Consider the following 27,356-nt stretch of genomic DNA (forward strand, 5'->3'; position numbering starts at 1 on the left):
CCCGAACTCTACTGACAGGTGGGGCCACGCACTCTTCGGACCCACAAGTCATTGACCTGACGCGACCCACCATCCGAGCCGGACACGTAGAGGAGTCCCGAACGGCGGAACCCCTGCTCCAAGAAGAAAGAAAGCTATAAAGGCAAACTAATCCCCTCGCGTCCTCCTCAGTTCGGGTCCCCAAACACACGCAAATATCTGTCGCCGTCTCGCCTCTCTCGGCAGCAGCACCAACCGCCTCGTCGAATTCGACCGCCATGGCGAGCCAGGGCGAGCCGTCGTCCTCCGATCCGTGAGTACCCGCCCCGATCTGGCCGCCCGCGCGTTGGGCTTCGATCTGTTGTTGTTGCTGCTGGTGCAGAGGAGGGTTTTTGGGGGGGTTGTTTTGGCGATTTTTTTTTGACACTGTTGTGTTGTGGGGTGTGGAGCAGGAAGGGGAAGAAGGATTTCTCGACGGCGATCCTCGAGAGGAAGAAGTCGCCGAACCGGCTGGTGGTCGACGAGGCCACCAATGATGACAACTCCGTCGTCGCGTTGCACCCGGACACCATGGAGCGCCTCCAGCTCTTCCGCGGTGACACTGTCCTGCTCAAGGTACGGATGAGCCCTTTACCTCGTCGACTTTATGTTTCGATTGTATTACGGGGTCTTGGACTGTGGTGGTACACGCTGTGTAGATTGCAAATCCTTGCGATAACCGTGACTTTGTAGTTGTTAATCTGTAAGCTCAGCTAAACTTACTGCTTGGTGGGTGAAGTTAGAAGTTTTAGTCGGTTGGGTTTGAGATTTCGACCTTGTTGTGATCTTATAGTAGATATGTGTGTAGAATCACAGTACATGGCTTGGTACGAGTTTGGTGCTTGTTTGTTTTAGTGATGTGCGCTAATCACTGTAGCTCGAAATTAACAGGGTAGGGTTACCGACCTGTAAGGCTCTGTGACCATGTGATAGTTACTGCAAATATCACTGCTTTTCTCCTAAGAAGTTATCCTGGTGGTTGCTGGATTTAGCTTTCTTTTGTGCTGAAGTTTTAAGCTTTTTTGAACCTGTAATATAAATTATATTGATTTGATTCTGTTCACTGTGTTAACTGTGATTGCTGCTATGTATTGCATAATGAGGCCTGCTCTTTTTTTTTTTTATGATGCTGTGAGGTCAGTTGAAGGGTGTAAATAGAGAGTTGATAATGGTGTGCATTACATATTCTTAAGTTAATCTTTTGGTAGACATATATTCTTAAATTAATCTGTTGGGCATCACTAACTTAAAATTTTTCTTGCTTCTTGATGCGGTGGATGAGCTTTACCTGTTTCTGAATTCTACGTGTTGTAGTTATGTAACTTGCACATTATGGACAATACTCTTTGAATCCCCTTATGCAAAGCTCTTTTACCAGCAGTATTTTGAATTTCCCTAGAAACCTCGTCACTGCCACATAATACTTGTCCGCTAACATTCTGGATCACTTCATGACAGGGTAAGAAGAGAAAGGACACTATCTGCATTGTGCTTGCAGATGACACGTGTGAGGAGCCAAAGATCCGGATGAACAAGGTTGTCAGGAAGAACTTGAGGGTACGACTTGGTGATGTGATTTCTGTCCATCAATGCCCAGATGTCAAATACGGGAAGCGTGTTCACATACTTCCAATTGATGACACGGTTGAAGGCATTACCGGCAACTTATTTGATGCCTTCCTGAAACGTAAGATTTCTTTATCAGTGTTCTTACACAGTTATTTTGTACAGATATTTCTTCTGGCAATTTAGATCAATTTTTGATAGATGAGTTCGTTGTAGTTAGCTATTTTGTAGCTTTATTATGTATATGTTGAAAGATTTTGTGGTAGTTCTGCATTGTCCGGGTGTTGGTACTAGTTCCCATGATCTTGCTGCATGTTTGAACTAGCATCTTCTGATAGGCTATACTAATTGGATTGTTGGCAAATGGCATGTAGGATGCCTTGATAGATGATAGAGACAGAACACTGGGGCATGCTAAAATTCTTTTGCATCTTGCTTGTCTGCTTTAATGTGTTTTCTTTTGCTAACATTGCCTTTACCTTCAATCTTTCAGCATACTTCCTTGAAGCCTATCGTCCCGTGAGGAAATCGGATCTTTTCCTTGTGAGGGGTGGTATGAGAAGTGTAGAATTCAAAGTTATAGAGACTGACCCAACAGAGTATTGTATCGTTGCACCGGATACAGAGTTATTCTGTGAAGGTGAGCCTATTAAGAGGGAGGATGAGGAAAGACTCGATGAGGTCGGCTATGATGATGTTGGTGGAGTTAGGAAGCAAATGGCCCAAATCAGAGAGCTGGTTGAACTCCCACTGCGCCACCCCCAGCTTTTCAAGTCTATTGGCGTGAAGCCACCAAAGGGCATATTGCTGTTTGGACCACCTGGCTCTGGCAAGACTCTTATTGCTAGAGCTGTAGCTAATGAGACAGGTGCTTTCTTCTTTCTGATCAATGGACCGGAAATCATGTCAAAGCTTGCAGGAGAAAGTGAGAGCAATCTCAGAAAGGCATTTGAAGAAGCTGAGAAGAATGCACCTTCCATCATTTTTATTGATGAGATAGATTCCATAGCACCTAAGAGGGAGAAGACCCATGGAGAAGTTGAGAGGCGTATTGTTTCACAGCTTTTGACTCTCATGGATGGCCTCAAGTCTCGTGCACATGTTATTGTTATGGGTGCCACAAACCGTCCAAACAGTATCGATGCTGCTCTTAGAAGGTTTGGTAGGTTTGACCGTGAGATTGATATTGGTGTTCCGGATGAAGTTGGGCGCCTTGAGGTTCTCCGGATTCATACCAAAAACATGAAGCTGTCTGAAGATGTAAGTGCCCTTCACTGATACACTTATTGATGTGGTGATTTGTTTTTTCTGTATAATTTATCTGGTTTTGAAACTAATCTCGGTTGTAATTCAATTTTTTAGGTTGACTTGGAGCACATTGCAAAGGATACCCATGGTTATGTTGGTGCTGATCTTGCTGCCCTTTGTACTGAGGCTGCTCTTCAGTGCATTCGTGAGAAGATGGATATTATAGATCTTGATGATGAGACCATAGATGCTGAGATACTCAACTCTATGGCTGTCTCAAATGATCATTTCAAGACTGCACTTGGGACGAGCAACCCGTCTGCCCTGCGTGAAACAGTGAGTATCTCTAGGAGTAACCTCTTCTGTATGTTGTGATACATTTTACTTGTTCCAGAGGCTAACCTTGAACTTCTGTGTTCAGGTAGTTGAAGTTCCAAATGTCTCTTGGGATGATATTGGTGGCCTGGAGAATGTCAAGAGGGAGCTTCAAGAGGTATCTTGGCCTTGTACAGTGGTTCAGCTATTAAATTGCTTTAAATCTTAGTTTATCATTTTTTTAACGGACTTTGAATCTTGCAGACTGTTCAATATCCAGTGGAGCATCCAGAGAAATTCGAGAAGTTTGGCATGTCTCCCTCAAAGGGTGTTTTGTTTTACGGCCCTCCTGGCTGTGGAAAGACTTTGTTGGCCAAGGCGATTGCTAATGAGTGCCAGGCTAACTTCATCAGTGTGAAGGGACCTGAGCTGCTTACCATGTGGTTTGGTGAGAGTGAGGCCAATGTCCGAGAGATCTTTGACAAGGCTAGGCAGTCTGCTCCTTGTGTCCTCTTCTTCGACGAGCTTGACTCCATTGCTACTCAGGTACTGTCTGTCTCTTGGCTATGCTTTTGTGCACACATGGACACTCCCTGCAATGACTGATTTTTTTTTTCTGTATTTCAGAGAGGAAGCAGTGTTGGTGATGCTGGAGGTGCTGCTGATAGAGTGTTGAACCAGCTGCTGACTGAGATGGATGGCATGAACGCCAAGAAGACTGTTTTCATTATTGGTGCCACCAACAGACCAGACATCATTGACCCTGCTTTGCTGAGGCCAGGGCGTCTGGATCAGCTTATCTACATTCCTCTGCCTGATGAGCAATCCAGGCTCCAGATCTTCAAAGCCTGCCTCAGGAAGTCTCCTGTGGCTAAGGATGTTGACTTGAACGCCCTTGCCAAATACACCCAGGGATTCAGCGGCGCAGATATCACTGAGATCTGCCAGCGTGCGTGCAAGTATGCCATCAGGGAGAACATCGAGAAGGTAACATCCCTTTTGCTCTGCTCTTAAAGTACTGGTTCTTGCAGACGCAGGGTTATATGCTTGTTTGCTAACTGAAAATTTTGATTTCAGGATATTGAGATGGAGAGGCGTAGGAAGGACGACCCCGAGGCCATGGAGGAAGACGAGGTGAATGAAATTGCTGAGATCAGGGCTGTTCACTTCGAGGAGTCGATGAAGTATGCGCGCCGGAGCGTGAGCGACGCCGACATCCGCAAGTACCAAGCCTTCGCCCAGACCCTCCAGCAGTCTCGCGGGTTCGGCAGCGAGTTCCGGTTCCCCGACCAACCGACGGCAGCGGCGGCCGACCCCTTCGCAGCTCCTGCAGCTGCAGCTGACGATGATGATCTATACAGTTAACTAGCAGTTATGCTGTGACATAACTTACATATATGCTTATATGGTATGCTAAACTCATCGTATGCAAGGCACAGGAGAGGATGTACTTACTTTTTAAGTAATGTATTTTGCTAGATACCTAAATCGTGTCGTCTATTTGAATGCTTGCCTGGTGCCGTGCTGTGTCATCTACTTGCATGCTTGCCTGGTGCCGTGCTGTGTCTGTTATTTTGAGATGATCAAAGATTGCAGGACAAGACACTTGTCTAGTGAAAATTACCCTTGTGTATGCTTGAACTACTCGCACGGTGGGGGAGGACGGAGGAGGCCCACTACGGAGGAACTCCACCGTTGGCGCCTCGCCGCCGCCGCCAGCCTTCGGCGGCATCACCGTCGGCTAGAGTTTTCGGGGAGGGGCTCGCTTGGATGCTGCTAGTCTGCTGTTCGTCCCAACTCACTTCTCGTAAAAACACACGCACACACACAGATGAGGCATTGATTTAATTATTCTTAGGTTTACCCTTTATTAATTTTGATCCTGTGTTTTTCGGTTTATGCATATGTAACAATTTTGTTCTCTGCCAGACTTTAATTATATTTTGTAGTTGTACCGTTTGTTTGGAAGCTTCGTATCAAGGTGTCGCGTTGGGCTTTTAAACTAAGCATTCATAATACATGCAGATGATTAGTGATGTAGCAACAGTTAATAGCATAGGCAGATACTTGCATTGTTCCACACTTTCCTGCTCACTAGCTTCCGAAGTGAGATGGGGACAGACTCGATGAATCTTATCTTGCATAGTATTCCGTATATAATAATAGTGATTACACGAAAAAGGATCACACGTGGTCGTAGTTAGATGGAATGGACGAGATTAGATGAACCTTACCCTTTGTAAGGTCTAGGACTAAATTGAACATGAATGACCAAAACTGATTGCTCATAAAACGATCTTTATGTCCATGCTCGTGAACCAAGGAAACGAGCACGTTCTGTCTGATTACACTCGTCTATCAAAAAAACTGCGCACTCGTGAACCAAGGAAACGAGCACGTTCAACACTAGAGCACAACGATACAATATTCTTTTTCTGCTTTGCCATGCCCAAGGCTCAACTTTCTCCAGAAGCCTTCTTTCTCTTCTTTTTCCTTCTCTCGTTCCCATCAGGCCTATCTGACCGCTTCGACAGCTCCTGCCTGATCTCCATGAGTTTCGCTTTTGCATCACGGAAAGGTGCATCTGATCTCATTGCCAACAATTCCTAAAGATGGGTTCGTAAGATATATCAGCGAAACATAAAAGTAAATATACCAAGTAGCAAAAAGAATGCAGGGAGGAAAAGGGGCACCATACTTTCAAATGATCCATCGCGGCAAGGTTGAAGCCTATAGTATCCTTGCATTCCTGGGGATAGAGGAAACATAATCATCAGATTGCTGCAAAGTTGCATGTAGTGATGTAGATTGCTGCAAAGAGATCAAAACTTACCTTTACTCTGCAGTAAAGAATATCCTTCAGTTCTGTCAACAAGGATCTTGCAGCTGGCGTAGTAGTTAATTGATTATGATGTGTCTGAAGGAGCACTAAGCAAACCCTACAAACAAGCTCAACCTGCAAGGTAATAGCAGAAATTAGCGTATGAAACACAACTGATCAACATGGTTTTCCAAAGCAAATAAAATTATAAAATACATGAGCTAGAGCGCATCCAGATTTGCTGATTGTAGGAGGCACAAGTAGAGAAACAAAGCTTTACAACTAGAGAAACTTCTGTAGACATAACCAATGCATACTACAAGAACTCACATAATAGCATCTAGGTTCTGTATTCAAAGAAAAGAAAAGGCCAATCAAATCTCCTTAAGTACAGCAGGAATATGCAATATAATGTGGTACAAACTGGGAAACTGGAGCTTTAAAGGACAAGAAAAAATATTTTTGCAGACACCCCCCACAATTAACATAAAAACAGGACACAACATCACAATCTACAACAATAGAACCAGACAGAAGTATTTGATGTGAGTGAAAATTAAGAAAACTAACAGTTAACATTATGTTACTGATAATACTGTAATGATGATTGGCATAAAAGGTTACATATCAAAAACATTCTTTTACCTTTGAAGGAACCAGAGACCACTCCTTCAAGTAAGACATGAGCTTTAGTGCATCTGAGAAAGGCAATGCCTGCTCCAAAGATTAAAAAAACATAAATATGTCGGCTAATGATAATTGTCATAGAAATAATTTTGATGATTAACCACAGGTAAAAGAAGCTTTATACTAATTCACTATTATTTACAATTTGAAACCACTAAAACCTAGGAACATAGGATAAGAAATTGGCATTTTAAATTTAAGGAGCAATTGACAAACTTTTTATTAATATAAATCTAAGCATGTGAGGTTAATTTCAATTATACAAACACACAGGAAGGAAAGAGCTGATAACAGGGTTACATAAAGTTTAGTTTATCGGGAACCACGTTTAGCTACATTAAGTATCTGATACAAACACTGTTTTTAACAGAAAACTCATAAGAAATATGGGCAAGGGGAATAAAACAGTTAAGAAGTCCATCGAAAAGATGTACCAGGAGGGCCTGTTCCAAATCATTTGGGCGGATGCTTGAAACTACATTCAAAACATAATCTGAGGGTGAATGCCCTTGCATTATGACATTAGGTTGAAATCTAGCTGCCCTCCCATTATTTTGCTCTTCCTGAAAACCAAGAAACATGAAGATCAAGCAAATGTTCCATTACTGATAAGTGGAAACAGGTGTGATATATGAGCATACCAGTTTATGCTGATTAAGGCGTTTTACTTCTTCCTCAGCAGTGTCAAGGGCATCCATAATTGCATCAGCAGAAGTAACTGTCTCTTTTGTTTTCCTACCAGGAACACCCACAGAACCTTCATCAGGAGCATCATCTTTCTGCCCGTATCTATACTCATTATCATTGTCTAAATCAGCCTCAAAGGTTTCTTCCAATCTTTTCTCCTTCTCTTCCTGCGGTATAACAGAGATTTAGGGGTAAAAAGGGCAGTCTCTGGGAAGGTTAAAGAAACTGTTAGAATATGTTACTTCCTCCGTTTTAGTTATATGACATTTAGGACAAGGGTACTCAACAAGAAATTTCATCCAAGCCTATATAGTTACAAAATACCTCAATGAACAGTTGTTCTTCAGTACGATCCCAGCGCCGAATGGAGCGATCATGGGAACCTGTTACAATAAAATCACCACGACTGCTGATTGTGAGGCACCATACTTCAGCATGATGTCCTTCAAGTGTTAACAACAACTCAAATTTATCAGCATCCCAGTACTTCACAGTGCGATCTTTTCCCACGCTGAACATATAATGTGTTCTATATACAAACTTAACATCCATCACGCTGCAAAGTGAAGACAACCAAAAAAAAAATATAAAAAAAGGTTCTGCCTATAATAATAATAAAAAACTGAAAGTCAATAACATACCTGTCCGAATGAGCAAATATAGACCTGTGGCAGTCCCCAAAATCCATACCCCAAATCTTTAAATTTTTGTCTGCAGAGCCAGTAACTATCAAAGCCCCATCAGATGATATGTCCATACAGAGAACTGGAAGTTTGTGCCCATAAAGGTTTAGAAAATGTTTCAGAGTGTCCATGTGAAAGACCTGTATAAACACAAGAATATTAGAGGCAAGCAAAGTTATAAGAAATTTATTACTAGATTGAAGCATTTTTTTTATTACTTTCCAGAATATAGCTAGTATCTCAGGAAAATTGAGGGCAGGTTTCTGCGTAACAATGATGCAGTTAAGGTCCTTAAGGATCATAGCTTTCATCAGAACAAAGTTAAATCACCATCGGCATCTCCTGAATTTTACATTTTCAGGATAAGGACAAATAGCAATTTTCATGTGCCAATGAGAAGTTAAGTCCACTGGTGATACTAAGAAACATATTGATTTAACAAGTGCACAGACTTTAAACAGTCTCAACTTAATTTTTGATGAAGCAAATTGTGCCTAATGCAAAGATATGACACCACAGGAATTTGTTACACAGGAAACACAAGAAAACATGCAAATTTTCCTGTTGCTATAACAACAGTATCTTGATTATATAAATAATCAAATCATGGATTAGGGTCAGGGTTTGGGTACACTGATTCCATACAAGATCTCGAACTATAAAGATTCTAAATGTACAAGTGAGATAGTATAATTCCAAATTTCCAATTGCATAAAAAAACATATAAAAGTAAACATATTGTGTGTGGAAGTGAATTAGAAATTACCTTGACATTGCAATCCAAGAGAGCAACAGCAATATGCTTTCCTTGTGGACTGATGGAGACAGCAAGGACGTCTTCAGTCATTTTCAAGGTTCTCACATTAGTCACAGTCAGCTGCTTGGAGTCCTGTAACAATGTTAAGAAACAAAAGAAATCAATAAGCTGCTTGGTGCAAATAAAGAACAATAATACAGAGTATAGTCAACAAGATAATCATTAAATATCAAAACAATGTATTTATTGGAAGTGACTTGTGGAAAAGTAACAAGGAAAGATAACACTGATGCACAAAATTACTTGAGGCTTCCATGTGAAATAGACAGAAGACTCACATTATCAGACTTCTGCAACAGTTGGTATTCCCAGAACTTGACATCATGATCAGCACTCCCAGTGACAAATCCCCGTGCACCGACAGTTCCATCTTCATCTGGAATAGGTACAATTGATCGTATTGAACCCGCATGCGCTTCTATCACCTCAGTTAAGCTGCCACTAGCAATATTAATAATCTCCAAAGTACCACTTTTTGTACCAACAAGAGCAAACCGATTTCCAACGAAAGCACTGCACAACCCATATCCAGAGTCAATGGTCCGAAGGCAGTCCCCTGTACTAGGATTCCAAATTTTGACAGCATTGTGGCTAGTCGACATCAGGAGGTTGTCCTCAGAATTAAGGGAGACACTCCTAATGTCGGAATGGTGTCCGTGCATCTCAATTGAGTACATTTTCGAGACCTTCTCACTATCCACTGAATATGTCTCAAGCGTGTTATTGTTGAGAGATAGAGACAAGGTGGCAAGGCAGCCTTTTGGTGGATTACTTGGAGAAAATGAAATCGAACATATTTTCTTGCTTGCCCGCAAAACTTGAAGGAGCTTAAATACATCGGTGACGATAACAGCTGGATTTTGCAAGTCTTGAGCTGGTAAAGGATCAATGACAGTACCGTTCCCTTCGGTTATCATGGATTTCGCCGATGCTTTCTCCTTCTTCCTATGCATCCGTCTTTTGGCCTTCCTTGTAGCTTCTGTTTCATCAAGAACCCTATAAATATCTGCTGTCTTCCCAGCCACCTGGCATGCCACAAGACTACCGTTCCTATTAAACCTAACAGTTGCCACTCGTTCCTTGCTCTGCCTCGGAATCTCACCGAACAGCTTCAGCACATCCCACTTGCTCCAATCCTCACCCTCCTCTACTGATTGCCGGATTCTAAACACTCGCAATTCTGGATCAGCAGAGCCAGACACTAAAAATCTCTCACTAGGATCCACATCCATAGACCAAATCTCACTGCGGTGACCACCAACGATTTGGAGACAGTGCTGTGTTTCAAGGTCCCAAACCCTGATAAACTTGTCCTTGGAGCAGCTCACCAGCTTCTTACCAGAATCCAGGAACACCAAATCGGTGACCTACACATTGTAATCCCCCCAATTAGCACTACTACTCCATGCTACCCAATGGATAGAGAAGCGCATGAAATGGCTGTACCTGATCCCGGTGGCCACGCAAGCGGAAGAGCCCGGCCTGAGCAACGACGTCCCAGAGGATGACATCGCAGTCTTTGCTGCCGGAGGCGAGAACAGCGCCGGAGGGGGCAAAGCGGAGGGCGGAGGCAGCGGAACGGTGGCCGTGGAGGGTTGCCTCGCAGGCTCCTTTCTCCGCGTCCCACAGCCTGATGCTCCCATCCGCGTGCCCGCTCGCAATCTACACCAAACCAACACCAACGCACAAAATTAAGCCAAATTCAAACGCCGGAATCAGCCAGCGAATTCGAAGGGAACTGGACGCGGGGAGAGGGGTCAGGCGTACTGAGGAGGAGACGGCGGCGGATTGGGAGGAGGCGATGCAGGAGACGGCGAGCGAGGGGGAGGAGGAGGAGGGTGCAAAGGAGACAGAGGGGAGACCGCGCTTGAGGTCCCAGGCGGCGAGGCGGTCGAGGGCAGCGGCGAGGAGTAGGCGGCCGGAGGGGTCGTAGCAGACGTTGGACTCCGGTGAGGCAATCACCCCGAAGGTGACGGCCGGCTCGTAGCGGAGGTAGGCCTTCACCATGGCGGGCGGCGGCCGCCGGCGGCGTGGGGTGGGGTGGAGTGGGCGCACAGCTCTTGGTGTTAGGGTTTATGGCGGCGGGTAGAAAGGGGGCTGGGGGTTTTTAATCGAACTTGCACTTCAAATGAAATTGCCCTCATTTGATTATTATGGAAAATTATCTGGTCTGAACTCTGATGTCCAGGACATGTTGGACAGGAAAAAAAATGAGCTGACTTTTAAACTTTTCCAGCTGATAGTTTCAGCCTGTTCGCTTCAGCTTATTCAGCCGACTTATCAGTCACCAAACAGTGTTTTCCTCTCACAATAAATCAGTTGTTTCAGCTTTTCAGCCGGCTTATAAGCTGAAGCGAACAGGCCCTTTGAATCTACAAGTTGATTTGAGTTGGAACCTTTATTTAAAAACTAGAAAAATTTCTAAAACTCTTCGTAGCACAGTAAAAAAAACTATACTACAATATTTTAAACGTCTAAACTGGGTTGTAGCTGGCTAATTGACAGAATAGCTTATGAATGGTCAAGCTGAGATGCTAAACTCCTGCGGATTATTGAGTTGAAGGTTCTGATATGAGAACTATTTTTTTAATTAGAAAACAGAGCTAAAAGTCTTTTAATTAAATAGTTCTTGTTAATTGGTACCGTAGATTTTCCTGTATATTCAGATTTTGTAATTTAAGGCGGCATATTTGAATGGGTTGAACACTTGAACTAAAAAAACATAACCAACTTTTATAAAGAACCATTTTTACTTTTGAAAATATAGTCTAGGTGGCACAGACAGGTGGCCTACCTGCATTCACCGGTCGCCCATCATAAAAGAAGATGAGATAATTTTCTATTTGACACTAGAAAAATTACTCGTTACTTTCTTGATCCTTAAAAAATTCCGTTTTCTATTTGACACCGAGTTTAACTTTCATTCCTTATGTGACACTATGTTGGATTTTCTGTCCGAGAACCGCTAAATACCCGGCAAAAAGACGATTTTGCCCATGTGGCCCACCACCCTTCTCCCTCCTCTCCTTCCCTCCCCTTCTCCCTCCGCTCTGTCGCACCTCCCCCGCAGCTCCATCCATCCTCATATCCAGGTGAGAGCTTAGGCACCAGGAGCTCACCACGGTTCTATTTGTGTGGTTATTGGCGTCGAGGATGGCCGGGCCGGTGGAGCTCCAAGGGAGGGCAGTCATGGCGGGCTGACAGCTCCGACGACCGATTCCCGGTGGGGTTGAGCTCGTCCTGGCCAACAAGCAGGTCGGGGAGGTCGAGTTCAAGGTGAGGAAGGTTCGGATGCGAGGGATTGGGTTTTGGTGGAGGAGGTGGAGAGAATTTGGCCGGTGACGAGGCTCGGCGGCCGGTGGCAGTGGCAGCCACGAGACATGGAATTCCCGGCGTAAAGTAGTTTGTGTTTGGGCTAGTACTAGCCTGTGAGGGAGATTGGAACGTGGAGAATTTTTGTGTGAGAGGGATTTGGAATTGGTAGAGGGAAGTGGTGAGATTTGGCCATGAATGGACAATGGAGCTGCGGTTTCTTGGGTGCAGCCTGGACTAGGGAGAAAGAAAGGCAAAGAAAGGGAGATGAGGGAAAAATCGACCGATGTGGAGAGGAGATGAGGTCGCGGAAGGACGGCGAGGACCGTGGGAGGCGACGGGGACGGGGATGGGAATGGCTCTGCCGCGCTAGCATCTTTGTGTGTGTCGGAGAGGAACGAGTGCTCCAGCAGCTGCTCGCAGGTCCACCGCTGGCCGGCATCGCTGCGGAGGCACTTGTCAAGGAAGTCGCAGCACACGTCGAATAGAAATGTGGGGATCATGGGGCGCTTCCGGCCAAACCCAACGAGGAGCAGTAGCTCACCGACCTCGTAGGTGTCGCCAAGCTCCGACCACGGGCGCTTGTCCGTGAGCAGCTCCAGCACGTGCAGCCCAGGGACCAGATGTCCGATGCCGGCGTCGCCGCCCCGACGCGCGCCATCCACGCGGGCGTACTGCGCGGACCGCGGGGCGCCGCCTCAGACACCAGCCTCGCCGCGCCGCAGTCGGCTAGTTTCGCACCGCAGCCTTCAGTGTCACAGCAGCCGAGGAGCACGTTCCGGCCCTTAACGTCCCATGCACGACGCTGACCTCGCCGTGTAGGTATCGCAGTGCGGCGGCCACCCTCATGCGCCCGCGCGCGGCGCTCACCGAGTCCACCTAGCCTCGTTGCGGCCTCCGCGACGATGCCTCCGGGCACAAGCTCCATATGCAGGTCCCTGGAGCCCGCCGTCTCGCCGTCATTGAGGTACGCCACTACATACGGTGAGCTCAGCCGCTTCAGGATCCTCCAGGCACGCCACTGCCGCCGCCACTGCCGACGAACTCCTCGCGTGGCACCGACGCACCGGATGATGGAGTGTCTAAGAGGGAGTTGGCCACGGCGGACAAGAGGGAGAAGGATGGTGAGGTCTACACGGACAAAATCATCTTTTCATCGAGCAACAAAATGTTATATAAGGAATAAGATAGAAATTTTTTAAGAACTAAGATCTAAGTATCAAATAAGGAATTATCTGGAGGAAGGCAGGCCAAACCATCCCGCATCCTCAACCCGCCGCTCCCATTCCTATCTCCCCCGTTTCTCCGCAAACCCCACTTCCTGACCAAGATGGCGCCGCCGGCCAACTCCACCACCTTCTCCGGCGACGTGTGGGCGGAGCTCCGCTTGGCCGACGCCCGCGATGTGCCGCACATCTACAGCCTCATCCACCAGATGGCCGAGTTCGAGCTCCTCACCGACCTCTTCGCCGCCACCGAGGAGCTCCTCACCTCCACGCTCTTCCCCTCGCCGGCGCCGCCTCCCTTCACCTCCTTCACGGCTCTCGTCCTCGACCTCTCCCCGTCCCCCGTGGTCCCGGACTCGTCTTCCACCATCGGATCCCTCCGCCTCGACCTCTCCGCGTCCCCGCTCGCGGACCCGGAGGCTGCAGCCTTCGCCTCCCCGCGCGGCGGCGGGCGCGTCACGGCGGGGTTCGTGATCTGCTTCCCCAACTACTCCTCCTTCCTCTCCAAGCCCGGGCTGTACGTGGAGGACATCTTCGTGCGCGCCCCCTGGCGCCGCCGCGGCCTCGGCCGGATGATGCTGTCTTCCGTCGCCGGCAGGGCGGCGGAGCTCGGGATGGGGCGGGTGGAGTGGTGCGTGCTCGACTGGAACAAGAACGCCATCGACTTCTACGAGGGGATGGGCGCCGATGTCCTCCCGCAGTGGCGCATCTGCAGGCTCACCGGCGCGGCGCTGGACAAGTACAAGGGCAACCAAGAGGCGGCCGCCGATGGGAAGGCTGTCGAGTAGGAGGATCAGAAAAATTGGTTCTTGAGTGCCAATAATAAAGGTGGTGGATTTGCTTCCCCTGCTTAGCTCTCCCTCCTGGCATCGTATGGTTAGTGGTTCGGTGCATTTGATCTGCTCATTAGTGTGATGAATCCATGTTGTATGCTGAGCAATTCTGACTTGTTGTGGTAAACCTTGGTACATTATGCAAAATTATCTTCAGATTAGATGCAAGTCTTTATCATTAGCCATTTCAGGCTGAGCATGTCTCTTCACTGCGATCAGAGTCTCAGAGCTGGTTGAAATACTTGAAATTAATTTATCCCTGTATGATGTTTGACTAGGGCCCCGTTTTCTTCCACTGACTTATTTTTAGCACCCGTCACATCGAATGTTTAGATACTAATTAGGAGTATTAAACGTAGACTATTTACAAAATCCATTACATAAGACGAATCTAAACGGCGAGACGAATCTATTAAGCCTAATTAGTCCATGATTTGACAATGTGTTGCTATAGTAAATATTTGCTAATGATGGATTAATTAGGCTTAATTAGGTTTAATAGATTCGTCTCGCCGTTTAGATTCCACTTATGTAATGGGTTTTGTAAATAGTCTATGTTTAATACTCCTAATTAGTATCTAAACATTCGATGTGACACGTGCTAAAAATAAGACAGTGAAGAAAACGCCACCTAGGGGAAATTCCATGATCTATTTGAATAACTCATCAACTGGATAAAAGAACTTGGAATGTTCCTGCTCGTATTGCTCCCTCATTTCATAAGGCAATCCCTACTTGTGTGTTGGCTTGTTCAGCTCTCTTCTCTCACATAGAGAGGAGCGGGTATGTGAAACAGACAGTATTCTTGCATATAATTGTAACGTAAATGAATTATTACAAAGAAATATTAAATGGAACGACTAGAAAGACCAAACATCTGCTTCAATGGCAAAATAGCAGTATGAAGATACCGAACTTTGTAGGAATACAAAAGTTCAGTACAAACACCTCCTACGAGCATTGAATTAGTCATAACACTGATTTTCACGCTGAATTCCATAGAATTTGATCAAATTCAGTTCATCCATATAAAAGACAAATCTACACTTCCAATTATTAATGAGAGAATTTGATATTTTTTCTTATTCTTGGAGTTTATAACTTTTCATTTGTTTTATCGAACTTTTATATTGAAGTGAGGTATTAACACTTCAAGCATCTTATACCAACCCCTGTGCATGCCCTGAACTAGTCAGAGGCATTGTTCTTCAGGAAACTAAATTCTACTTCCACTTTTTTTTTATCATTCCAGTCAACAGTCTGCTGCATTAGTTATTATTGTATCTTTGACCTATGCTATGATTTTCCATATTAGAAACAAGATTGATATATTTGCTCGCGTCAACAACATTTTTAAGGCGGCATATTTGAATTGGTGGAACTCAAACACAACCAGCTTTTATTTTTTTAAAAACAACATTTTTATACTTTGGAAAATTAGTCTAGTGGCATACACAGGGGCCCTGCCTTTACCAGTCGCCCCGTCACAAAAGCAGAGGACAGGCCAACCCCCACTTCTTGACCAAGATGGCGGCGCCGGCCAACTCCAGCACCTTCTCCGGCGACATGTGGGCGGAGCTCCGCCTGGCCGACGCCCGCGATGTGCCGCACATCTACAGCCTCATCCACCAGATGGCCGAGTTCGAGCTCCTCACCGACCTTTTCACCGCCACCGAGGAGCTCCTCACCTCCACGCTCTTCCCCTCGCCGACGCCACCTCCCTTCACCTCCTTCACGGCTCTCGTCCTCGACCTCTCCCCCTCCCCCGTGGTCCCGGACTCGTCTTCCATCATCGGCTCCCTCCGCCTCGATCTCTCTGCGTTTCCGCTCGCGGACCCGGAGGCCGCCGCCTTCGCCTCCCCGCGCGGCGGCGGGCGCGTCACGGCGGGGTTCGTGATCTGCTTCCCCAACTACTCCTCTTACCTCTCCAAGCCCGGGCTGTACGTGGAGGACATCTTCGTGCGCGCCCCCTGGCGTCGCCGCGGCCTTGGCCGGATGATGCTGTCTTCCGTCGCCGGCAGGGCGGCGGAGCTCGGGATGGGGCTGGTGGAGTGGTGCGTGCTCGATTGGAACAAGAACGCCATCGACTTGTACGTGGGGATGGGCGCCGATATGTTCCCGGACTGGCGCATCTGCCGGCTCACCGGCGCGGCGCTAGACAAGTACAAGGGCAACCAGGAGGAGGCCGCCGATGAGAAGGCTGCCGAGTAGAACCAGAAAAATTGGTTCTTGACTCTTGAGTGTCAATAAAGGTAGTGGATTTGCTTCCGATGCTTAGCACCTGTGTACAGTTTAGTGATTGGTGCATTTGATCTGCTTATTAGTGCGATGAATTCAGGTTGTATGCTGAGCAATTGGGACTTGTTCTTGTGGTAAACCTTCGTACTGTACATTATGCAAAATTACCTCCGGATTATATGCAAGTATGTCTTTATTATTAGCCATTTCAAAGCTGGTTGAAATACTTGAAATCAATTCTTCCTTGTATGATGTTTGACTATGGGGAATTCCTGGATAAAAGAACTTGGAATGTTCCTGCTCATGCTGCTCACTCATTTCATAAGGCCATGCTGTGATGCTGGTCTTTCACAGTTTCACTTTGCATATGAACACACTCGGAGTATCTAAAAAAGTGTATACATGGAGGAAACAAGGAAGATGATGTGTAATCTGGTTATTGGTATTAGTTGTGAACTGTCTGTTCGATTTCATTTTCTGTATAATTAGTTAAACTTCAATGATAAAGCTCCCTGACCAGCATCTAAAACCTCAAAAAACATCGGTGTTTGTGTTCCAGTAAGCGCCGTGGATTTACTTGTGTATTGGCTTGTTCATCTCTGCTCTCTCACATAGAGAGGCGCAGGCATGTGAAACATACAATTTTCTTGCATATAATTGTAGCATAAATGAATTATTGCAAAGAAATATCAAATGGAACGACTAGAAAGGCCGAACATATGCTTTCAATGGCAAAATAACTAAATTTGATCGAATTCTATGGAATTCAGTTACCTGAAAATCAGAGTTATGACTAGTTCAACTCTCCAATCTACTTTTCCAATTATTAATGAGAGGATTTGTTTTTTCTTAAAAAATATTCCTGGAGTTCATGATTTTTCATTTTTTTATTGAAGTTTTATATTTGAAATGAGGTATTGACACTTGAAACATGTTATATCAACCCCTTTGCATGCACTGAACTAGTCAGAGGCATTGTTCTTCAGGAAACTGAATTCTACTTTCGTTTTCTTCATCTCTATTGTCTCCCCGTTTTTTTAATCAATCCAGAGGCATTATCAACAGTCTCTGCTGCATTATTTGTTAGTGTATCTTTGACCTATGCTATGATTTTTCATATTAGAAACATGATTGCTATACTCGTTCATGTCACAATTTAGTGTTTTCCAAAAACAACATTTATATGTATGCAGGTAAAAATGCATTGCCATGCTCTAGACTGCACCTGCTTAGTTTTTCTCGTGCGTAAAAGTGTCATGCTCCAATCTAAGCACATGCTGTTACTTGCTGAGATGTTAATTGAAAAGGTGAAGACATTTCGAACAGAAATTGAAAAGGATCCCTATGGAAGTCCATGGTGAGTGCTAATTGCTGTGCTCGAAACGGGCTTTGCCGAATATAGCAGGCCTAGACGGTGGGCCTTACTAGGCCGATCAGACAAACACCGCTTCTCTTTCTTCCACAATGTTAAAAGAAAAGAGAAAAGAAAAGACAAGGAAGTTTCAGATCGCGCGATGGCATTATCTCCCTCGCTTTCCTTTCTTCCCCCCTGATCCAAGCTTTCCCTTGACTTCTTTCCCTTCACGGCCATAGCTCGTCTTCCTTCTCAAGAAAACGCTGCCCATATAAATTCACACAAGCCAGCAGCATCTTCTCTTGCTAGCCTCTTGTCTCTACGGAGATCAAGCAAGCTCGTTCGTCGCTCGGAAGGTTCGTGATGGCGGAGAAGGACGGCGCTGTGAAGCCGGCGTAGGAGGAGGCGCAGGCGGTCGCGCCGGAGACGGGGACGACCCAGCCGACGTGGGCACGAGCACAATGGGCCAGCATCAAGAGCAAGGCCCGTGACGCCAGAGAGTGTGCCGTCACCCGGACCCGCCAGGCATTCTCCATGTTTGGAGAGGCCAAGGTCGAGTCCGCCGACAAGGCAGGAGCTTCCAAGGATGAGTCGTCGTCCCCCCAGTAGGATCGATCGAGGTGCTATTGAATATGCAAACCAAGTGCGAATTCTTGTGTAGTTGAGGGTTTTGGATCGGAGTTGTTTTACTTCTAGATCGTCTCCGGTTGATGAGATAGCAGTTTTAGTTGAGGGTTTTGCATGAATGATGATGAGTTCTGTGTTATGTCTACTGTGTCACTGTGGGTTTTGAAGTTGGTTAATGGTATTATTTGGGAACTGTTTGTTCGATTTTATTTGCTGTATGATTAGTTAAACTTCAATGATAAAGCTCCCTGACCAGAATCTAAAACCTGAAAAATATAGGTGTTTGTGTTCCAGCAAGCGCCATGGATTTGCTTGTCTGTTAGCTTGTTCACCTCTGTTCTCTCACACAGAGAGGAGCAAGATGTGAAGCAGACAGTTTTCTTGCGTATAACTGTAACTGTAAATGAAATTTTGCGAAAGAAATATCAAATGGCGCGACTAGCCGACTAGAAAGACCAAACGTCCGCTTCAATGGCAAAACAGCAGTATGAAGATAGCCCATACAAAGTTCAGGAAACTGAACTTTATAGGAATACACAGGTGCAAAAGACCGTTTAGCGCCTATGTGTAGATTCCCTGAATTTCAATTGTCTAACTTCGTACGACCACCTAAAAATCATCGTTTTTTGAGCAAGCATGTGTTCGTGCATGTAATAATCGCAACTGTAAACATGTAATTTTGCCAACAGATATAAAATTGCATGACTAGAAGACTGAACATGTGGCTTTATCGACAACATTGCAGTATGATCATCATCACGAAGTAGGAACACTTGAACTAGTCGTACGCATAAAATTAGATCATGAAATTGGGAAACAGCATGACCCGCCCCCGCCCCCGCATCCCGCCGCTCCGCCACCCCTCGCCGGCGCCGCTAGCCCCGGCGGCACCGCCCAAGCTCCTCCGCCGCCAGACAGCCCGCGTCCTCGGTCAGACCCCAAGAGCCTCTCCACCTCCGCTGCCTCTCGCGTCCAGCCCCCCCCCTTTCCCAATCGCGCTCTCCCGATCCAGATCTGGATCTTCCGCCTCCTGCCCCCGACGGCCGATCCCATCCGCCCCTACCCTGCTCGCCTCTCTACTGGCGGGAAACCCCTCCCCCCGCCGCCGCGTACCCGCCGGGCCGGATCTTGGGAGGATCTCGTCGTCCCGCCCACGCCAGATCCGGTCCCAACCTACGCGGAAGTGGTACGGCGGGGGGCGACCGCCTTCACCCCGCCGCCTGCCCCGCAACCACCTGCGCCGCGCCAGCTCAGATCCACCATCACCATCCCGCCAAGGAGCAGTTACTTCCCTCGCCAACCCCGTCGTCCCCCGAGCGTCGACCAGAGCAATTATAGCTGCCTGCGTCACCATGCCGCTACACGGCCAGAGCCGCGGAACCTCGCCTACAGGATCCGCCACAGATCTCCTCCTGGCGTCACACCCCGCCGGTCAGCCCACCAGAGGAGTAATGGCCTCCCCCTCCGCCGGCCCCCGTCCTCGAGCCCCGAGCACCATCCTCGACGCGACACCCACTCTGGCTCTGAGTCTGGATGGACCCGCGTCAGCCGGCGCAAGCGGCGGGAGCGAGACCAGCATTTCCTCCCTGCGCCACCCAGTCGTGGCCGTGCTGCCAGACATTCAAAGCTCTCTTCCCCCATTGCCAACCAACAATCTTCCTCTGCGGCGACCTCTGCTTTCCTTCAGAAGACAAAAGGGCGCTGCTTCAGGTGTCTGGGCCGCGACCACAAGGCTTCCGCGTGCAGGGATCCCGTCCGGTGTCTGCGCTGCTTCCGCTCGGGACACAAGCAACGCTTCTGCCGTCCGGTCCCGCGCCCACGGTCTGCTTCCCCGTCGCGACGCCACCCACGCCGTCCGAAGCCGCGACCACCATCGGCCTCTCTCAAGATGGCGTCTGCACGGGTTGGCGACCCGGCTCTGAGGCCGAGTGACGACACGCTGCACATCCCCACCTCCTTCGAGATCGACCACGAGCTACGGGACTGGGAGGGGAACGCACTGGTCACCTGGGCCATGCGTGTTCCCCCAAGTACCACTGCAAGACACATCGAAGACGCCATCCTGGAGGAGTTCCGGCTGCGCCCCGGCGAGGTTTCGGTCACTAGGCATCGCCCGGAGGCGTTCCTGTTGCGCTTTCAACACCGCCGCCACTGCGAGGACGTCAACGCCAAAGGTAACATCAACTTCCGTGGCAATGAAGTTTGTGTCAGGCCGTGGCAGAGCCTCACTGGTGCTCTTGGCGCGGCGCTCTTCTACCGCGTCCGCATCTGCCTCGACGGGGTGCCGCGGCACGCCTGGCTGCCGGACATCGTCGAACGCCTCGTCGGCCGGCACTGCGCGCTCCAATGCATCGACACCAACCTGCTTCATCCGTCTGACACGCGCGGCATCGAGCTGTGGGCATGGATGTCGGACCCGAGTAGGATTGCCAAGGTAATGTGGCTCGTCTTCACCACACGTTCTATGGATGGCTCGTCCTCATCGGTGCAGATCAATGAGGTCCCCCCTGAACGTTGGCAACGAGGGATCAAGCACCGGGTCCTGGTGCATCTGTGGGAAATCCACGACTACTCCGCCGTCACCACCGACCCGCACGATCCCGACGTGGCGGTGGGGGAGCCGGAGAAGCGGCGACTGCCCTGGTACTGGGGGGTCGTGACGGTGACCAGGAACCGACGCCGGCCTTCCCCCCCTTCCAGCACCCCCCGCCTCCCCGTCGTGACGAGTGCAGGGGCCACGACCGTTGGGGCGATGGCCGGCGGGAGCGGCCGGATGACCACCCAGACTTCCACGACTGGCACGGCCGGCGGGACGACGACGACGAGGACTACGACGATTGGCACGGCGAAAGGCGTGGACACGCCGACCCCAGGCCTTCCAGAGGGGCGGCGCATGGCGGACAACGCCGAGTGCGTTCCCGTTCGCCGCGACGTCGTCACGCCGGCCACGGCAACCAAGGTGGCAGGCGGAGGAACCTGGACGGCGACGCATCACTGGCCGCGGACACCCGCAAGGAGGCAGACTTCAAGCTGTTGTATGATCTCCAAGTGGGGTCCATGGCGGAGGCGGCCCAGAAGATGTTCAACCTCCAGCGACGCCATCCTCCGGCAGCGACGCCACGGCCACTCATGGACATCTTCCGCAAGGCATCAAGCATCGTCGACGCCACCGGGGATGAAGCCTGGTTCGACTACAGCGACAACATCGACAACCATTCAAAGGTACCAGTGCATAACGTCCAGTCTCTCGTGCCTCTTCAGAAGGTCTTCCACAGGATTACTTCTGCACTGCCTCCCCCCTCTATTCCATCTATCCAGGAGGTAGATGACGAACTCCGCAGGATGACTATGCGTTTGGAGGTGGCCAGCCATGGCACTCCTGGACAGGCAGTCGGCGCCTTGTCTGGGGACTCTGGCCGTGTTGCTCAGGCACCGGCGGGGGGCGGCGAAGCCGTTCAGCGGCCTCCAGGGTCTCATGACAACGACCACACCACCGACGAGCGCCCTGTCCTCCCCGCACCAGAACATCAAGCTGCATCCGCCTTCGGGGTTCTCTTCACCAGGCCGGAACCGCCCCTCCACAGCGCGCCGACGCCGCGGCAAGAACCAGCCCCACTAGCACAACCGGAGTCATCAAAGCGTCGCCGTCCTCGCCGCGTCTTCGATATGTCAACGGTACGTCGCAACGCACGCCTCTCTACTAGACGCCCGATGCCAGCTATGCAATGTGCACAGCACAACTTATGCCGCAAACTTGGCCTCCTGAATGACGATCTGCAGCCGGTGGAGGCCGCGCTACAGGAGTACCTTGCCATGTTCCAGGGCCCTCTCCCACCAGAAGTTATTGCGGCTCTTACGGCGGCGTTCAACCTGGAAGACGAACAGGCCGAAGCGCTCGATGCAGCCATGGCAATGGTGGCTGGTGAAGCAATACAGGACATCCAAGAAGCGGTTGAGGCTCTGCAAGTTGAAGGTCCTCTGGTGGCAGCTTAACAGCCCCGCCTTGTATCATTTAGTGCCGCTTAATTCTCTATGTCAGTTGCAAGTTTCATTAGTATGGGCAGCTTGTGTTGCTGCTGCACTCCTTCTGTTCACTCCACAGTCTATGTCTCCGCCCGGTTTGTAACCTTAAAGCTACAGCTACGTCACGGTTGGGCTCCAGCTCCGGACCTTTTGTTGGTTCTTTTACCTTCTATGTTACTTCATGCGCATGTGAGTCAGCTGATCCAGTCAAGGTCACCGCCCTACTCCCTAGCGACTGAGGCGAAGCTGTGGCCCTTCCGGCCCTCTTTGTGCGAACTAATGGGGTTGAGGCAATGCTCACTCCTCAATTTGATCGGCCGGCGTTCAATACGGCGCCAACGCATGCACGCCACCTCCTTAACCGAACGAGTCCTTACGGTTGTTCCAATATGGTGCAAATGAATATGGAGATTCTATGTTGGAATGTGAGGGGTCTAAACAGTAGAGCACGAAGGGACATAGTCCGCGAAACAATTACGGGTACCTTATGCCATATTGCATGCCTTCAAGAAACCAAGCTTGCGGACATCGATCAATTCACAGCGGCTTTCTTGGGAGGCCATAGGCTTGACAACTACTGTTACAAGCCGGCGGGGGGCATTTCAGGCACGCGAGGCGGCCTCCTCCTTCTATGGAATGCTAATTTCGTCAAGCTTTCAAATGTGATCATCGGGCAACATCACATTACGACAACAGTCACCATGTTAGAATCTTTAAACACCTTTGTCTTGACGATAGTGTATGGTCCGACCAATGCTACCCGGAAAGCCGAATTTCTTGCTGAGTTGCAATCTACAAAACCGCAAGACAACTCTCAATGGCTTGTCCTCGGCGACTTCAATCTCATTTACAAAGCGAGCGACAAAAACAACACTAGAATAAATCGGCGTCATATGCACATGTTTAGAGATGCTTTGGATGCATGTGACCTCCGCGAGATCCGCCTTAACAACAAGAAATTTACGTGGAGTAACGAGAGGAGAAACCCCACCCTGGTTCGGCTCGACAGGGTTTTCGCAAATGTACAATGGGAAGAGGCCTTCAGTAACCATGCACTCCATGCGCTGTCAACTTCACTTTCTGACCATTGTCCGCTACTACTTTCCAATCACGGTGGCCCTAGACGACCAAAATCGTTCAGATTCGAGAACTACTGGACGAAGTTGCCAGGTTTCATGGACACGGTCACACGAGCTTGGGCTGCTCCAACAGCACACGTCGAGCCTTTTCACCGCCTATATTACAAGCTTCATCACACGGCTGTCGTCCTAAGGGAATGGTCTAACAATCTGATACCGGACGTGAAAATGAAGCTTTACATGGCCCTTGAGATCATTTTGAGGTTGGACATAGCTCAGGAACATCGCTCCCTATCCGACGGTGAACACCTGTTACGCAGCCGACTAAAATCCCGTGCCATGGGCCTAGCGGTCATTGAACGAGCACGTAGAAATCAAGCCAGTAGAACAAAAAAATATGAAGCTGGGCGACGCAAACACGCGTTTTTTTCATCGACGGGTAAACGCTAGGCGTCGAAGGAACTTCATCCACAAGTTAAAGAAGGATAGCGGCTGGGCATGTACCCATGCAGAAAAAGCAGTAGAGATACAAAACTTCTTTACGCGAACCATGCAATAGCCACAACCACGAAGGGTAGAGTTAAATTGGGACACCCTCGGGATCAACAATCACGACCTCTCCTCACTTGATGCAACATTCTCTGAGGATGAAATTAAGAGGGCTGTTGACGCATTGCCGGCAGACAAGGCTCCCGGACCGGATGGCTTCACGGGTCTCTTCCTCAAATCATGCTGGGATATTATCAAACAGGATGTAATGGCGGCCGTCCACGCCTTTCACTCACTGCGATGTAACAGTCTTGCCCTCGTTAACTCGGCAAATATCATACTACTACCAAAACGAGAGGAGGCTGACACCGTCCAGGATTTCAGACCAATTAGTTTGATACACTCCTTCATTAAAATAATAACCAAAACGCTGGCGCTAAGGCTCCAACCACACATGAACGCCATTGTTTCTACATGCCAGAGCGCCTTTATCAAGAAAAGGAGTATCCATGACAACTTTATGTCGGTACGCAATACAGTGAGACGTCTCCATCGCAAAGGCGTGCAGGCCATCTTCCTTAAACTGGACATTGCAAAGGCATTTGACTCCGTTCGGTGGGATTTTCTGCTTATACTATTGCAACGTCTTGGTTTCCCGACACGTTGGAGGGAGTGGATAGCGGCGATATTGTCCACATCTTCTTCTAGGGTCCTACTGAATGGGGTCCCAAATCCACCTCTCAAACACAGGAGGGGGTTACGTCAGGGTGACCCCCTCTCACCGCTCCTCTTCGTCATAGCAATTGACCCGTTGCAAAGGCTACTACACATAGCAACGGAAATGGGTATATTTTCTAAACTAAGAGGCCGCGGGCCTTCATGTCGGATTTCACTATATGCGGATGATGCGGCTCTTTTCATTACGGCACGAAAAGCGGAGATAGATGCGTTAGTGAACTTACTGAATATGTTTGGCGAGGCGACTGGACTTAAAACAAATTTCCAAAAGTCAACAGCTCTACCTATTCGTTGTCAAGGGATAGCGCTAACAGACATTCTACAGAGCATGCCAGCCAAGATCGGTACTTTCCCAACCAAATATCTTGGTCTTCCGCTATCTACTTCAAGACTTAAAACGGTAGACTTCCAGCCTTTGATCGACAAGGCACTAAAGAAACTTAACAGCTGAAATGCACGAAATATGATCGCAGCGGGGCGTTTAACACTTGCCAAATCGGTGCTGACAGCCCAGCCGGTTTATTTACTCACAGCTCTACAAGCGCCAAAGCAAATCATGAAGACCATTGATACCAAAAGAAAACAGTTTCTCTGGGCCGGAAACGAGAATGTCACGGGCGGGAAATGTAAGGTGAATTGGACACGGGCCGCCAGACACAAGAAAGGGGGTGGCCTTGGGATTCTACACCTGGGGAAATTCTCCAGAGCGTTACGTTTGCGGTGGCTGTGGCAACAATGGATACATGAGAACGCCTTATGGGATGATTGTGATATCCCCTGCACGCAGACTGACCGGAAGTTATTCGCGGCAGCCACCACTATAACAATCGGTGATGGCAACAAAATCTCATTTTGGGACAATGGCTGGATCGAAGGCCAAAGGCCCAGGGACATGGCGCCCAACCTTCACCGCATTTCAAAACGAAAGAATAGATCGCTGCGCGAAGCCATCACAAATAATGCCTGGGTCACAGATATTGATCTCCAGCACCAGAGCTTTTCGGTCACACACTTCATTGAGCTGCAGAGAATCTGGAATGCGGCGAGCCGCCTGCAACTTCGACAAGGGGTAACGGACACCATTCGATGGAAATTGACGGCCGACGGCCATTATAGCACGAGATCAGCATACCGAGCACAGTTTTTCGGGTCCACAAACACCAACTTCGAAGCTATCATCTGGAAACCATGGGCACCTCCAAAGTGTAAGTTTTTTAGCTGGCTGGCGATCCAGGACAGAATCTGGACAGCGGACCGGTTGCAAAGACGGGGTTGGCCATGCAACTCAAATTGTGTTCTCTGCGAAGCAACTCATGAGACGGGGCTCCACATGTTCACCGCATGCAATTACACAAGGAATGTCTGGGCTCAACTAAGCGAGTGGACGAGGTGCCCGGCCATTGAACCAGAACGTTGGGATCCACATGACACTCTGCATGACTGGTGGACGGCTTTAGCAGGCGCGCAGGTCCCTGACAAAAGAGGATTCAGATCTCTCATCATCTTAGTTCTGTGGGAAGTCTGGAAAGAGCGCAACGCGCGAGTTTTCCATCGACTGGAGCAATCCTTTCCCTGTTTAGTAGCTCGCATAAGGGACGAGGCATCTACGTGGGTGTCGGCCGGTGCGGTGCACCTCGACCGGTTTTTGGACGCCGCAAGGCGCAGTTGAGTGTATATAAGGGCGTTTTTTCAGTTTACCTTCTGCCAGTGAGCTAAGTTCGCAGTGCGCAGCATGTAATTTTTCTAAATTGTTTCGCCTTCGGGCACTCCTCTTTTTTAATATAGCGGCAGCTCTCCTGCCAGCTCGTTTCAAAAAAAAACTAGTCGTACGCATGCATTGTTCTTCATGAAACTGAACTGTACTTCGGTTTCATTTCAGATTTCAGAGGCATTAGCAGCAGTCTCTGCTATGCATCATTGTATCTTGGACCTATATGCTATGATTTTTCATATTAGAAAACAAGATTGCTATATTTGGTTCATGTTACAATTCGGTATTTTCCAACACAAAGTTATATTGCTCGTTCGTCGCTCGAAGGATTCGTGATGGAGAATCCTAGCCAACGAAGCCCCGGGAGGGAGTCCCCGACGCCGCATCTCCGAAGGCGTCCCCGACCTGTACCCGCTGGTATCGTTCTCGTTCCACGGGCCGGTGGCCATCTCCTTTTCGGCACGGGTGCGCAGCGGCCTCTGGTGTTGAAGGAAGCACGCCCGCGACCGCGACACTGCCCTCAAGCGGTCGCGGTCCACGGCTGCGGCGTCGAGGGCAGCCGGCGACCGGTGATGAAGACGTCGTGGAGACTGGTGAGCTGGCGGCCAGGCTGGAAGACAGGGACACGGCGGCGCTTGGGCACGGCGACTGCCAAGGCACGGACACGGAGCAGAGGCGGCGCGCATGTAAGCCCCTTGGCCAGGGTCAGCGTCCACCCCTTGGGCTCCTAATAGCCATCAGATCGGGCATGTACAGCGCGGATTCGACGCCGAGACAGGCTTCTGGGGCATCGGCGGTGGCAGGCGACTCCAACAAGGCCATTGCTCGGTCGTTCTCGCCGAGGAAGTCGAGCAGCGCCGGGTGCTCGGGCGCTGTTGTCCAGG

At 48.9% G+C, this 27,356-nt stretch overlaps 4 protein-coding genes across 4 annotated transcripts; 3 read left to right on the forward strand and 1 right to left on the reverse strand.

The window, feature by feature from the left end:
• The first annotated feature begins 133 nt into the window (after positions 1-133).
• On the forward strand, positions 134-4,635 carry LOC117839454 (cell division cycle protein 48 homolog). The gene is made up of 9 exons (XM_034719791.2): positions 134-292; positions 432-594; positions 1,477-1,705; positions 2,078-2,844; positions 2,947-3,168; positions 3,254-3,325; positions 3,412-3,693; positions 3,775-4,134; positions 4,225-4,635. The coding sequence occupies exons 1-9, from the start codon at positions 258-260 to the stop codon at positions 4,510-4,512; spliced, it is 2,418 nt and encodes an 805-aa protein (XP_034575682.1). The 5' UTR covers positions 134-257; the 3' UTR covers positions 4,513-4,635.
• A 780-nt stretch (positions 4,636-5,415) lies between these two features.
• LOC117839453 (uncharacterized) lies at positions 5,416-10,928 on the reverse strand. Its single transcript, XM_034719790.2, has 12 exons — positions 10,610-10,928; positions 10,289-10,504; positions 9,121-10,209; positions 8,792-8,914; positions 7,984-8,165; positions 7,667-7,898; positions 7,297-7,509; positions 7,090-7,218; positions 6,614-6,682; positions 5,981-6,103; positions 5,846-5,896; positions 5,416-5,753 (listed from the first exon to the last, which is right to left on the reverse strand). Exons 1-12 carry the CDS (start codon positions 10,847-10,849, stop codon positions 5,604-5,606), a joined length of 2,817 nt encoding a protein of 938 aa, XP_034575681.1. The 5' UTR covers positions 10,850-10,928; the 3' UTR covers positions 5,416-5,603.
• Positions 10,929-13,376: 2,448 nt separating this feature from the next.
• LOC117836217 (GCN5-related N-acetyltransferase 8) lies at positions 13,377-14,374 on the forward strand. The gene has a single exon (XM_034715599.2). It carries the CDS (start codon positions 13,485-13,487, stop codon positions 14,166-14,168), a length of 684 nt encoding a protein of 227 aa, XP_034571490.1. The 5' UTR covers positions 13,377-13,484; the 3' UTR covers positions 14,169-14,374.
• A 357-nt stretch (positions 14,375-14,731) lies between these two features.
• Positions 14,732-16,657, forward strand: LOC117836546 (GCN5-related N-acetyltransferase 8). The gene has a single exon (XM_034715996.2). The coding sequence runs from the start codon at positions 15,741-15,743 to the stop codon at positions 16,422-16,424; it is 684 nt and encodes a 227-aa protein (XP_034571887.1). The 5' UTR covers positions 14,732-15,740; the 3' UTR covers positions 16,425-16,657.
• Positions 16,658-27,356: the final 10,699 nt, after the last annotated feature.

This window comes from Setaria viridis, chromosome 9, assembly GCF_005286985.2.
Source record: "Setaria viridis chromosome 9, Setaria_viridis_v4.0, whole genome shotgun sequence".
NCBI classification, from domain to species: Eukaryota; Viridiplantae; Streptophyta; class Magnoliopsida; order Poales; family Poaceae; genus Setaria; species Setaria viridis.